This window comes from Megascapheus bottae, chromosome 21 (assembly GCF_031878675.1).
Source record: "Megascapheus bottae isolate mThoBot1 chromosome 21, mThoBot2.hap1, whole genome shotgun sequence".
NCBI classification, from domain to species: Eukaryota; Metazoa; Chordata; class Mammalia; order Rodentia; family Geomyidae; genus Megascapheus; species Megascapheus bottae.
This window is the reverse complement of record NC_143529.1, coordinates 33563266-33576581: the sequence shown is the minus strand read 5'-3', so window position 1 is coordinate 33576581 and position 13316 is coordinate 33563266. Positions and strand designations below refer to the sequence as shown.

Here is a 13316-nt window from a genome sequence, read left to right as displayed (position 1 = left end):
AAATTAAAAGGAAAGTCAGTAAATAAGAGATGAGGAAATGTAAAATAAAAAAAAAAAGATGGGGAGGGAGTTTCGAAAAGAAAGTAGGGAAAAATTGATATGTATAAGAAAGGACTTAAAGAATAAAGATTGTCTTCACTGGTTGTTCCAAAATGGAAAAAGGAGAAATTAAGACAAACCTCAAAAAGTCAACAAAGTAGCAGTCGATATGAACATTTCATAGACTATATGTGATAAAACTTTAAAACATTTGTATGATTGGGCACTGGTAGTTTACACCTGTAGTCTTACCTACTCAGGAGGCTGAGATCTGAGGGCTGGAGTTTGGAGCTGGTCCAGGCTGGCCCAGGCTGGCCCAGTCAATGAGGCTTTTATGGACAATTACACTCCAGAAAATTGGAAGTGGTACTGTGGCTCAAAGTTGTAGCGCACTAGCCTTGAGCAAAAATGCTTAGGAACAGTGCTCAGGCCCTGAGTTCAAGCAGCACAATGCCCCCCTCCAAAAAATTGTAATTAGATTGCCTGTGATTTAAAAGCTATTCTAAATTCTGTGCTCCCCCCAAGTCAAGAGTAATACACCTATGTAAAACTAGTGTTCATTTTCTACGTCTGTCTATCCAAGTCATTATTTGTGTACTATTAAATTTCTCAAGTTTCTGTAATTTTTTTTTAATTTTTATTTTTTTGTGGGTCATGGGTCTTGAGCTTGGCCTGGGCACTGTCCCTGAGCTTTTCAGCTCAAGGCTACCACCCTACCCTTGAGCCAAGCCCCACTTTCTGTTTTCTAGAGGTTAATTGGAGATAAGACCCTCAGGTTCTTTTGTGCCTGGGCTGGCTTTGAACCTTGATCCTCAGATCTCAGCCTCCTGAGTAGCTAGGATCACAGGCGTGAGCCACCGCACTCAGCAAATTTGCTTTTAAAAGAGGAAGTGGAAGGTGGTAGAGGGACATCTTCTTGGCACAGATTCTCACCTGACTTGCCAGCCCCCCTTCTAGCATGGAACTGGACCATTAAGGGACATCTTATCCCCAAACTGGAGCACCCGAGTGCCAAGAAGGGAAGATTTACCATTAGCCTGTCACCCCTCCCCCTTACAAACCAGGACACACCATCTGGTAAAGAAATGGAGTGTTCTCAGCCTGGTTGAGGCAGGAGAGGACTAAAGATGGCCCTGAAAGACAAACGCCCCCCTTGGGGTGCAAATGCGCCACCTACCAAGATCATCCGCAGCACAGCATGGAACAATAGACTGGAGAATGATGGAGACAGTGGGAGAAGTCACTGGAGCGGGTGGGGTGGATCGCGCCATGGACCATGGATAGGACTGGAATAATGAAACATCGGATAAGCGTCCAACCTCTTCCCCACCACCTTCCCGCTTCTCCTGGCCGGTGTGCATGCGCAGAGGAGGCGGCTAAGGAAGGGGATTTGTTTGGATTGTCCCCACACGAGTTAATGCCAGCCCACCTGTAGCCAGAAATGGGGCCTTGGATCCTGGAGCTCTCCCTGAGAGGTCTGAGTCCTGGCTCAGCTACAAAACCACCTCCATTCAGAGAGGGGACAAGAGATTCCCCATACCTGCCAGGCCCGGGTCTGGGTGTCCTTCATTAGCATTCAGTGATGTAGTAGGCAGCTCCCAGAACCCCAAGTGCCACAGCAACAGTCCCAAGGGTTTGTAATGCGTGAGTTTCTTCCAGAAGATTTTCCTGAAGGTTTTCTGCAAGTCAAGGCAGGATGCGTGGATTGGGAAGTTTAGCTTTCCCTCCAGAGCAGAGAGGGTCCCTTTAGGTAGGGCTGGTGAGATCCCTTCTTGCCCTTTAAGAGAACACTTCCTGACCCCATTCCTCCCACAAATACTGCCAGGAAGACCCCTGGGATCGGAGCTATCCTGGGACTCAGCAGCCTAGTCCAGATCATGAGAGTGGCCGAGGCGGTGGCATTGTGACAGGCCTTGAGCCAAACACCTGGCACCCAAAGTCTTCTCCAGTCCTCACAACAACCCTCTGCGGTGGGTCAGTAACTCCATTTTGGAAATTAGGAACCTCTGGAAATACCATGCTAAAGACAGGAAAAGCACGCCACCGTATTAAAAATCACAACAAGGAAGGCATTCAAAAAGTGAGCTTAAAAATCTGTCAGAAGTAGAGATTCTTACTGAATGTGAAAGTGTACATTATGCCAAGAGACAGCACCGCATTGCACTGAGAGGTTAAGATTGGGGAAGCAGGTGCTTATCTTTGACAGCATTCAGACTGCGTGTATGTGTGTGTGCGCACGCGCATGTGTGCCTGCTGCACTCTGGTTTGAATTCAGGGTCAGGGTGCTTTTTCTTCTCTTTTTGCTCAAGGCTAGTGTTCTACTATTTGAGTCCTATCTCTACACCAAGCTTTATGCTGGTTAATTGGAGATAAAGCGTTTCATGGACTTTCCCATCTAGGCTAGCTTTGATCCTGAGCAAGGATTACAGGTGAGAGCCACTGTGCCTGAATTCACTCATCCTGTGCAGACTGGGTCTCACCCTACCTCATTCCTTTCCAATTTTAAGTCTGGTTATTACTTTCCATCCACCCATAATTCCCTTCTCATTTTAAGCTGTAGAGAATCTCAGAGTCCTTTTAACACTCAGCTTACACAATAGGCAGCACTCACCAACTTCTGCCACACACACACACACACACACACGGGCCCTGGATACCAAGGCAGATGCAGCATCATCTGTTCTGAAACTCCTATAACCCTTTCCGGACACAGCACTCCATAGCTAAATGCATGTGGCTTAGCTCATCAGGCAGACACATGGGAGGGGAAAGACCAGAGTCCATTTCCCTGGTAGCCCGGGTTGACTTTTAGCTCATAGGGCCCCAGGACACCATTTGGCCGCAGGAGGGGTGGGAGGGAAGTAAGCCATGTCCAGTGGTGAGCAGGTCCTTTCTGCATGGGACTCATTTGCTTGTAGAGGGATTTTTGGTTCTGGTAGGTTCAATTCCCACTTCCACACCAGTTTATTTCTCTGCCTCTCCTTCTCTCTCTCTCTCTCTCTCTCTCTCTCTCTCTCTCTCTCTCTCTCTCTCTCTCTCTCTCTCTCTCTCTCATTTGAAACCTCACGCCCTCACTTGGCTTTTTTTTGCTCAAGGCTGGTACTCTGGTTTATTAGAGATAAAAGTCTGACAAATTTCACTTGGGATCCTCAGGTCTCAGCCTCCTCAGGAGCTCTTGAGGCGGGAGAGATGAGTTTCTCAGCTATGATTGGGAGAGGGGCTGGTCAGGGGAGGGGCTTGGAAGAGGATCAGGAGAATGGGGTGTTCAGAGTAGGAGACAGGATTCCCAAGTATGGGGGGGCTTCTCCATGGAGATTTGAGGGGCTTCTCACAAGGAATGGAGGCCCATGCACCCCACCTAGCAACATTTCAGGAATGGGGGCATCGGTAGCCTGTCACCCACGGGGACCCCGGTCCTCTCAGGAGGGACAGTGACAAGCATTCTTCTAGCAGCTTTGTGGAAGAGGAATGGCAGGGAAGAGGAATGTGAGTGATGCCACTAACAGAGCAGGCACATGACCCTGGGAAGGGGTGCTCAGTAATGGGGAGCAGGTCTTGCTATTACTGTAGGGAGATGATGGGCTATGAGGATCTCACAGGCTTGCACTTAGGGCCTTGTGCTCTCATTTGGCTTTTTTTTTTTTTTTTGCTTAAGGCCAGTGCTCTACCCCTTGGGCCATACTCCACTGCTGGCTTTTTGCTGGTTAATTGGTAATGAGAATCTCAGACTTTTCTGGTTGGGCTGTCTTTGAACAATGATCCTCAGATCTCAGCCTCCTGAGCAGCCAGGATTACAAGATGCAAGCTACCAGCACTCAGCTGTAGTGAGTGTTTACCACTAAGTCTGGGTGAGCTATGGGCAGGTCAAGAAGCTGAAGCCCCTTCTACCCCCATGGGGTGACATTGAACTTATGAAAGGCTATGAAGAAGTGAGGGCTTTTCACTCTCAGAAAGAAAGGAAAGGGAGGAAGGCAGGGGTTGAGACAGCAGGGCCTGTCTGTCGCCCCCCACGCACAGACGTGGGGCATCGGAGGCCTCCTTAGGCCTGCGATTCCTGCAGGGCTCACACCTGATTGCTAACAAGGCCTGGGACACCATCGGTCCAGCAACCGTGCCCTGCGGCTGCGCACCCCCCTGCCCCGGGAACCTGTAGAAGGTGAGGAGGTTTGGGAATCCGCTCTCTGGCATGGCCTGACAGTCCCGAGGCAGAAGGACATCGAAGATGCGGCTGTGGCACAGCCCCAGGCGACGCCAGCAAGCCGAGCTCCCCGGGCAGGTAGAGCAGGAGCAGAAGCGCAGGCCCGCATAGGTCAGAGGTCCTGGTGGACAGAGAAGGAGAGAATTGAGGGATGCAGCTGCCTCCTGAGGGCAGGGACAGCCTGGAGGATTCTTCTAGAAGACTCCCCCAACAGCTAAGCTGCTGTCAGAAGGCAACTGCAGGTTTGCTTTCTTTCTTTTTTTTGGGGGGGGGGGGTCATAGGGCTTGAACTCTGGCCTGGGTGCTGTCCCTGAGCTCTTCAGCTCAAGGCTATCGCTCTGCCCTTGAGCCACAGCCCCATTTCCCATTTTCTAGTGATTAATTGGAGATAAGAGTCTCTCAGCTTTCCATTGCCCAGACTGGCTTTGAACCAAGATCCTCAGATCTCAGCCTTCTGAATAGCTAGGATTACAGGCGTGAACCTGGCTAAGGTTTGCTTTCTTTTTTTCTCCTCCTCCTCCTCCTCCTCCTCTTCCTCCTCCTCCTCCTCCTCCTCCTCCTCCTCCTCCTCCTCCTCCTCCCCCTCCTCCTTCTTTTCCAGTACTGTGGATTGAACTCAAGACTTGGGCTCTGCCCTTAGCTTTTTCACTCAAGATGGGTACTCTACCATGTGTGGCCTCAATAAGCCAGTCTTCTTTGGTGGCAGTGATTCATTCACACTCATTAAAAGTTGGGAATGAAACTAGGTGCTGGTGGCTCAGGTTTGTAATTCTAGCTACTCAGGAGGCTGAGATCTGAGGATCATGGTGTGAAGCCAGCCTGGACTGGAAAGTCTGTAAGACTTACCTCCAATGAATCATCAAACAAAACACAAAACAAAACAAAAACCAGAAGTAGAGATGTGGCTCAAGTAGTAGAGTACCAGCTCTGAGTGGAAAAAGCCAAAAGAGATTGAGAGGCCTTGAGTTCAAGTCCCAGTACTAGCACAAAAAAAAAAGAGAGAAAAAAGATTTGGGAATGAAAAAAATCTTGCTTCCTATAGACACTTGTTCTGAAGGCCATGATCCAGACATGCTCATCTCTGTGGTTGATGCTCACATTCCATCCAACATACCACCACCAAACCAGAAGCACACCTCAGGGACACCATGGAAATGCCTTCACAGCACTCACTAAGGTTTAGTGCCAGCATCCCAGAAGGATCTCTGTGGCGCAGGAAGCCTGGTCTGCTCAGGGGCCCTGAGCCCATTATTGACAGTTGCAGAAGCCCAGATAAGTGTGCTTTCTCTTGGGGAGACCTCTAGGCCCCTGGGGAATGGAAGTGTTGGCCACAGTGAAGAGACTGAAGTCCCCAGCAGCACTACCAGAGCCCCATCCAGAGCTATTCATTTGACTTCCATGAGCCTCAGTCTCCTCCAGACAGGAGAATGGTCCCCACAGGGTTTTCAGATGAGGTGAACTTAGCTGGTTGAGCTGAGTGCTAGGAACCCAGGACATGGGCTCAATGAAAAAGACTCTTGGTTATTACCAACTCCTTCCCCCACTTCCTGGATTCCGTCCCAGTGCCTCCCCACATTGACCAGGCTTATCCAGACTCTTGGGCTGGGGGTGAGGCCACATTTCCTAGACAATCATTGCATTTCAGATGGAGTTACCACTGCAGAGTATTTAATGTTGAGCAGATATCTGTCTGCATCTAGTTCTTTCATGGGAAAGGTCATGTAACAAATAACGCAGAATGCTCATACCATAGTCAAGATACATCTACTAACATTGCTTATGTAAAATAATTTAGCTGGGTGCTGGTGGCTCATGTCTGACATCCTCATTATTCAGGAGACTGAGATATGAGGATCACAGTCCAAACCCAGCCAGGACAGGAAAGTCTGTGAGACTATTATCTCCAATGAGTTACCAAAGAAGCCAGAGGTAGAACTGTGACTCAGGTAGTAGAATGCTAGTCTTAAGCAAAAGAAGCTCAGGGAGAGTGCTCAGGCCCTGGGTTTGAGCCCTAGGACCCGTTTAATTAATTAATCAGTCAATGAACGAATCAATTAAAATTTAGCGGGGAATCCACCTGTAACCTTAGCTACTCAAGAGACTGAAATCAGTCCCAAGCAGAAGAGTCCCCCAACACGCTTGAGTTAGCTACCAAAATGGTGGACATGGAACTGTGGCTCAAGTGGTAGAACACACTCCAAGTGTGAGTCTGAGTCCCTGAAATCTCAGTGCTGCTACAATGAAGAAAGAAAGAAAGATTGAAATAGAGAAAGAAAAGGAAGGAAGGAAGCATGAAAGGAAAGAAAGGAGGGAGGGATGAAGGAAGGAAGGAGAGAGAGAGAAAGGAAGGGAGTGAGGAAAGGAGAAAGGAACGGAAGAAGAAAGAAGGAGAGAAATGTACTTGGGAAGATTGTATTTTATCTGCATATTGTCTCTACGGGTTGTTTGTCAAACCTCTAGGACAACATGGAAAATCTGTACCCCCATCTCCACCACCAACAGACAGGCATCCTCCAGCTCCACAGCCATTCGTCTCAAATCCAGTGATTCTTGCCCCTCCAGCCCCTTCTCGCACTCCATTATCCCTGGCTATTTTCTTTAGACTGGTTTATTAGGCATCTTTTAGAGCCCAGCCGTGAAGATGCATGGTAAAGCAATCCAATCAGCTCCTTTCTAAACTGTATACTCTCATTAACATACCCTTTGCTTTACATTTTTAGCAGTCACATGACATCAAATGAGATGGTATTATTGGGGAACCCAGTTAAATGAAATTTTAATTTGCATCCACTCATGGCTCTCTTCAGTGAAAGTCAGGACTCCTAGTATTTTGAGTTAAAATAAAAACAAAAGTACAGTTCAATGGCACCAATGGCAAAGGAGCCGACAGTAGCTTAAGCTCTAGAAGTTTGCCCACCTGCTTTCCAGAATGGTGGAACTGCTGAGGGATCAGCCTTTGAACTTAATAGGCACCGAGTAGAGAGCCGGGGTTCAGGAGCTGGAAGAGCTTGGGGTGTGGAGTCTTGAGAGATGTGTTCAGGTCTGGACAACTGAGGGCTGCCCTCGAGGTGACCCTGTGTTGGACATGGTTGTTGCAGGATGGGCTCAGGGCAAGTCTGGGCAGCTTCGAAGCTGGGTTGATGCGAGGAGTCAGAGCTGGCTTGTGGAGAGGTGGAGTCTCGGCGACGTCTGGCTGTGGCCTTTTTCTTCTTGACCTTTTTCATGGTGGGTCCTCCCAGCCCGAACGTGAACCTACATGAGCCGTCTTATTTTCTGGCTCCCTCCTCGGGAGGCCGGGTGCTCTCTGTCCCAGGTGTATAGGCACTGGGTCTTTAACAGGATCTAGGGCCTACAGAGAACAGTTAGCCACACCTCCTGTGAGGTCACAAAAGCCAGGCAGCCCCCAGGGCCAGGAGCTCTAGGACCATCTTCTTGGTGGGCATCATCAAGCCTGGTGTCCTCCCTCCTCCTGAGGGCACTTAGCAATGGCAGGATGGATGGCCAGAGGGGCAGCGGCTACTGCTTGTGTGGAAGGCCTGGCTAAGCCTGCAGAAGGCCTGTGACACCTGTATCCTGAGGATTCTGGGACTAGAGCACCACCTCCAGGCCCCTCTCTGCTGGTGCAGTCTTGGTTTGTGTGAGCTCCTTGCTTTATTCTAAGACCCTCAACTTTCTTGCTGACTGCCATGTACTCACAATGGCTTCTCAGAACACCCTTAGTAAGCGGCAGGTTAACTTCTCAGAACACGTGGGGCTTCTTGGAGGGTTTTGCTTTCCCTGGCCTACAGTGTTCCAACATTTCAGAGAAAAGCCTGCCTCTGCTACTGGAGGAGGGACCCTGGGAGAGGGGAATGCTCCTATTTTTCTCCCCCTCTTCTTTGGGATAGAATTCTCCCTGCAAAATACCAGCTGCAAACAAAGAGGAATTACTGATGACCTTCCAAGCTCCACATTTAGGGACTCTGAACTTTTCTCTAATAAATGAATGATGTGGTTTTCGTTTTAGGACAGAAGAGGGGAAAGTATTTTGAAAGACAGCCCAAACATCACATGTGGTAACAAAAAGCATTGCCAGTAAAGACAGACCTTCTACCAGGAATGTGTCGCTGTGAAGGTGAGTGAACTATCCTACCAGTGCCTGATGGTCTGCAGGACTTCCTTCCTGCTTGGGAGAAGGTTCAAGGCTGAGTTAGCTTGCTAGGAATGGCTTGAAATCCCCCTCCCCCTCCCCCGCCCCAAGGCCTAGCTCAGTGTCAACTGAGGACCTGTTTTCAGGCCTCTATAGCCTACAAAGACTTCAAGGATTAGATAATTCATTTATAGAAGAGGATATGGAGATTCAGAGCAGCCCAGTTACTTTCCGGAGATAACACACCTAGTCGGAACAGACGGGCAGGGATGATTTCAGTTTAGGGTTCTCCCTCTTTGTGAACATTCCCCCATTTTCCCCCAAAGGCAATACAGAATCAGAAAAGGATTTTAAAACAATGAATTAAAATGATAAACAAGTTAAAAATTCTTTGAATGTAAATATAGAAGCCGAGTGCCACTGGCTTGCACCTGTAATTCTAGCTACTCAGGAGGTTGAGATCTGAGGTTTGGAACTAATGGGCAGAATAGTCTGTGAGATTCTTATCTCTATTTAATCAGCAAAAGAAAGCCAGAAATAATGGTGTGGGTCAAGTGGTAGAGTACCATCCATGAGTAGAAAAAGCCAGGAGTGGGAGGCTCTGAGTTCATCCCAGTACAAGCTCAAAAAAAAAAAAAAAGGCATGAGGGGGAGACTAGATCAATAAGACTGTATTTGGTTCACACTTGAATCTACAATATATTCCCTGTCAATTCCCTAAAGCCTAGAGAAAGGGGGCAGGGCTCAGGGGGATGGGAGAGGTTGGAACCCCAGCCAGTGGCTTCCCTGGAACTTAGCAATCAGGTCTGAAATATCTCTGACCTTTGACTGCGGTCACAGTCAGACTTCTCAGCCTCAGCCCTTCTGGCACTGTGGGCAGATAATGCCTCACTGTGAGAGGCCTGTCTGTGACTTAACAAGAAGTGTAGCTACTTCTCTGGCCTTGACCCCACAGGGACTCAGACCAGGACAATCCAGAATGTCCCTAGACATGGCTAAGTGCCCCAGGGAGGCACAAGGGCTGTTAAAATACCCGTTGGATAAGAATCACTGGTTTAAACGAATCAGGCCCTCACAGGAAGAAATTCCTGGGGGCCCTGAGAGCCCCTTTCATCTGAGGGATGCCTCATCCCCTCTGGAGACAGGTAGAAGCTCAGAGAACTTTCTACAGCGATTTAAGTGGTTCCTTAGCCTGGATGGTTCCTGGAAGCAGGGAGGGGCCTTCTAGGAACAAAATTGTGTCCCAAGTAAGGCACAGGGGTTTTTGTCCAGATCTTCTCTCCAGTCATCACACTGCTGCCTGTGGCTACCCAGAGCCCCGGGCCAATGCTTCCATTTCCTGCATCCTCCCCTCGATGGCCAAGACCCCTCTCAAAGAGATTCAGCTAAAAAAACCTTTCTTGAGAACCCTACCTGGAAGCCATCTTTCCCCCCTGAGTCTCCTGAATGCCAGGGCACATTGATTACATTGTCCACAGGTGGAATGACTTTTAGTCTGTTTTCACTCTCATTTGCCAATCCCCATACTGTGGAGACCATAGAGGGCCCAGGTCCAGGGGCTCCAGGCAGTTTGTGGGAGAAGTGGGGATGCAGGGGACAGCTGGAGGCGCAGTGGATGTGAATGACCGAGGTGGGTGTGAGTGATCAGAGAGAGGACCATGGATGTTCTCCTGAGGAGCGTGGAGAAGGGTTTTCTAGAGTTGGCTGAGGAGTGTGGCCCAGCCCACAGGTAGGGGGGAGCTTTCAGGGTAAGAGTGCCGTGTGATTGAGGAGAGTGAAAGAAGCTCCCTCTTCTCAGAGTACTTCCTCGGCCCCTACTGCTGCCTTGGGAGGGATTTCTGGAAACAGGGTGCGCAGAGGTCATGGCAGAGTCGAACCGGGGGTCCAAGACCCCTGGACCCCACTGCTGGGAGGAAGGTCTCAGTGGTTGTGAGTGAGAAAAGCATGGCGGCTGGCCTGCGACCCAGAGGGTGGCTGTGAGGACTGGAGGGGAACCCTGAGGGCACCGTGCCTGGCTCACAATAGGCGCGCCTGTGCTCACTGCAGTTCCCTGGGTAACAGGACCAGGTACCAGACTGGGGAAGGAACCGCGCAAGGGACCGCGGTGGGATGGGGCGGGGGGCGGTGGACTCCGGCGCTCTAAAACCCCGCCAGGACGGTACCAAGGCGGGAATTTGAACGGCTGGAAACCGGGCTCCCGGCTGCAGGTAGGGCCGTGGGCGGGGGTGGGCGGGGCCTCCTCCCTGCGAGTTCATTGGAGGCTTCTAATTAACGCATTAACCAATTGGATTGCTCCAAACTAGCTCGACGGGGCCCCGCACTCGGCCTGGGATCACTGGGTCAGGGTGGGCGTCGGGCAGGGGCGGGACCCCGGGTTCGCGCCCCCCTCCCGCGCCGCCACCCCCGGCCCCTCACCATCCGTCTGCGTCTGGCGATCCATGCGGGGGCACCTGGGTGCCTGCCGGGAGGCGCGCCGCACGTCCAGGGCGCCCTGCGGCCGTCCGGGGCCGAAGACGGCCGTGTGCACCTCGCCGGTGCCGAAGACTTCGCAGAGCAGTTCCTCCAGGCGGCGGCGGGCCGAGGCCTCCTCCCCGGGCCGGGGCTGCAGGAGGACGCCCAGCAGCGCGGCGGGCGGGCGCGGGTCCTGGTCGCGCAGCTGCCGCAGGAGCCGCCGGAGCCCGGACCACTGCGCGCGCAGCGCCGAGGCGCCGCACAGCACCAGTAGCAGCTGCGCGCCGGGCTCCGCGGGCTCCTCCGCCCTCGCCGCCGGGCCCGGGGACCCGGGAGGAGTCCCAGAGCCATCCGACTCGTCCGAGGCTGCGACCTCCGGCTCCAAGGCCCGCACCCTCTTCGCCGGGCACCTGCACCGGGCGGCCGGGCTGTGGGAGCCGGCGGCCAAGACGGTAGCGGGGCGCTTGAGTCCCTGGCCACAGGGGCCGCCCGAGGCTCCGGAGGACCGAGACCCGGCGCGCTGACCGCTGGGGACCCGCCAGGGGTCTCCCCGGGGGTCCTGTCCGGAGTCCCGCCGCGGATCCCGCCCGGAGTCTCGCCGCAGGTCCCGCCGGGGATCCCGCCCGGAGTCCCGCCGGGGGTCCTGCCGGGGGTCCCGCCCGGAGTCCCGCCGGGGGTCCTGCCGGGGGTCCCGCCCGGAGTCCCGCCGGGGGTCCTGCCGCGGGTCCCGCCCGGAGTCTCGCAGCGGGTCCCGCCGGGGGTCCCTCGGGAGGTCTCGCCCGGCTTCCAGCCGGGGGTCCCGCCAGAGGTCGTCGGGCCCCGCCACATCCTCGTCTTCCCGCCTGTCGTACTCGTCGACGTGCAGCACCCGGCCGCCACCCTGGAAGCAGGGCTTCCGGAGCGACGCCGGCGCCGGCTGCCTCCCCAGCCGGGCCCGGGCGAGCTTCACCCCAGGCCCCGGCTCCATGCTGGCCGGCTTGTCCCAGTGGCCCGGGCCCGGCCGGCGCAGGGAAGAGCCGCCCGGATCATGTCACAATACCCCGGGCTTCACCTCTTCTGCGGCCCCGGCCTGGGCCCCGCGCTTCCCTGGAAAGCTTTTAACGCGGAGAAGTTGTTGGAACTCGCGTCGCCCCGCCTTTCTCCGCCACTTCTTAGTGTGTGCGGGGCGGGGCGGGGGGGGGAGAGGCTTGCATGGCTCCCGCTTGTAATCTCAGCTACTCGGGAGGCTGGCTGGAGGCCAGCCTGGGCAGGAAGGTCCATGAGCCTCTACAGAAAGTCGCATGTGGAGCCATGGCTCGAGTTGTAAAGAGCCAGCCTTGAGCGAAAAAGCGAAGGGGCCGTGCCATGCCAGCAAAGACCTTGACCAACCGCAGAGCAGAAAGCAAACCCTCTTTAGCTGCCCCTTCTCCGTGCAGTAAGCACAAAGAGCCAGGAGAAGCGGCACGGAGGGACCGTCGCAGGTCCCCAGTGGTGGGGAAGCCGTGATCCTCCCATCTCAGCCTCCCGAGGAGGTAGGACTGGGGCTGCGGCGCGCCTGTGATGCCCCACGGATCACAGGGCCTGGAGTGCTTGCTCTGGTCGTGGTGGGCACTGGGGTTTTCTTGCCCGTGTAGACACTTCCCTCTAGTGGCGAAGGGAGAGTCTCAGTAACTGCATGAGGATCGTCAACCCATGTCACAACCCGGGAGTCTGGGCCAGGTCACACTCAAGGCCACCGAGCTGGTGACTGCAGAGTACCAGTGCACACTGGATCTCTCTGCGCCTCTCTGAGGAGAGTGCCAGCCGGCTGGCCAGTGGTGAAGCACTGCAAATGGGACCCCCCAGGAGAGCCACAGCACCTGCAGCCTGGGAAGTCCCTGGTAGAGCCAGGAGAAGGGTAGTTGGGTGTAGCACAAAAAGAATTGGAGAGCTGGGGGGGGGAGGGGGGAAGTGGTTCACATTTGTAATCCTAGCCACAAGGAGATGGAGACCAGAAGGATCACTGCTCCAGGATAGGCCTGGCAAAAAGTGTGTGAGACTCCACCTTAATAGCTGGGCTGAGTGGCGTGTGCCAGCCACACAGAAGCTGAGATGCTGAGCATTTTGGTGTGGGGTGGGCAAACGAATTTGCAAGACTCCCGTCTCAACGGAAAAAGCTGTGTGCAGCCATACATCCCTGTCATCCAGCTAAGCAGGACGCATAGTGGAGTGAAGACTAGGAGTATCTGGGGAAAACATGAGGCCCTATCTCAAAAATAAGCAGAGCAAAAAGACCTGGAGGCATGGATAGAGTGGCAAAGCTCCAGTGTTCAAACCTCTGTACTGAAAAGAGCACTAGATAGTATAAAGGAGTTTACCCCTCCCGGGGCAGGGGGATTGTACGTATGGGAGTGGGACTAAAATGGTAGAGTACCTGTTCAGCAACACCTGGGCCCTAAGTTCAAATCCCAGCACCACCCCCGGGTCTGCCCCCCAACAATTAACCTATACATAAAGAGGAAAAGGCAGGATGGACATTAA

General features: G+C 53.1%; 2 protein-coding genes and 1 long non-coding RNA gene across 3 annotated transcripts; 1 reads left to right on the top strand and 2 right to left on the bottom strand.

Annotated features, from left to right (window-relative positions):
- Positions 1-1238: 1238 nt before the first annotated feature.
- Spata3 (spermatogenesis associated 3) lies at positions 1239-7560 on the bottom strand. The gene is made up of 4 exons (XM_090355014.1): positions 7155-7560; positions 4187-4358; positions 1580-1718; positions 1239-1325 (listed from the first exon to the last, which is right to left on the bottom strand). Exons 1-3 carry the CDS (start codon positions 7459-7461, stop codon positions 1616-1618), a joined length of 582 nt encoding a protein of 193 aa, XP_090211140.1. The 5' UTR covers positions 7462-7560; the 3' UTR covers positions 1239-1325; positions 1580-1615.
- Positions 7561-7786: 226 nt separating this feature from the next.
- LOC150048897 (uncharacterized) lies at positions 7787-8332 on the top strand. The gene is made up of 2 exons (XR_016539160.1): positions 7787-7874; positions 8244-8332. It is a non-coding gene; the product is annotated as an uncharacterized LOC150048897 (long non-coding RNA).
- LOC150048896 (uncharacterized) lies at positions 7846-11989 on the bottom strand. Its single transcript, XM_090355015.1, has 3 exons — positions 11607-11989; positions 10782-11387; positions 7846-8146 (listed from the first exon to the last, which is right to left on the bottom strand). Exons 1-3 carry the CDS (start codon positions 11782-11784, stop codon positions 7977-7979), a joined length of 954 nt encoding a protein of 317 aa, XP_090211141.1. The 5' UTR covers positions 11785-11989; the 3' UTR covers positions 7846-7976.
- Between the last annotated feature and the right edge of the window lie 1327 nt (positions 11990-13316).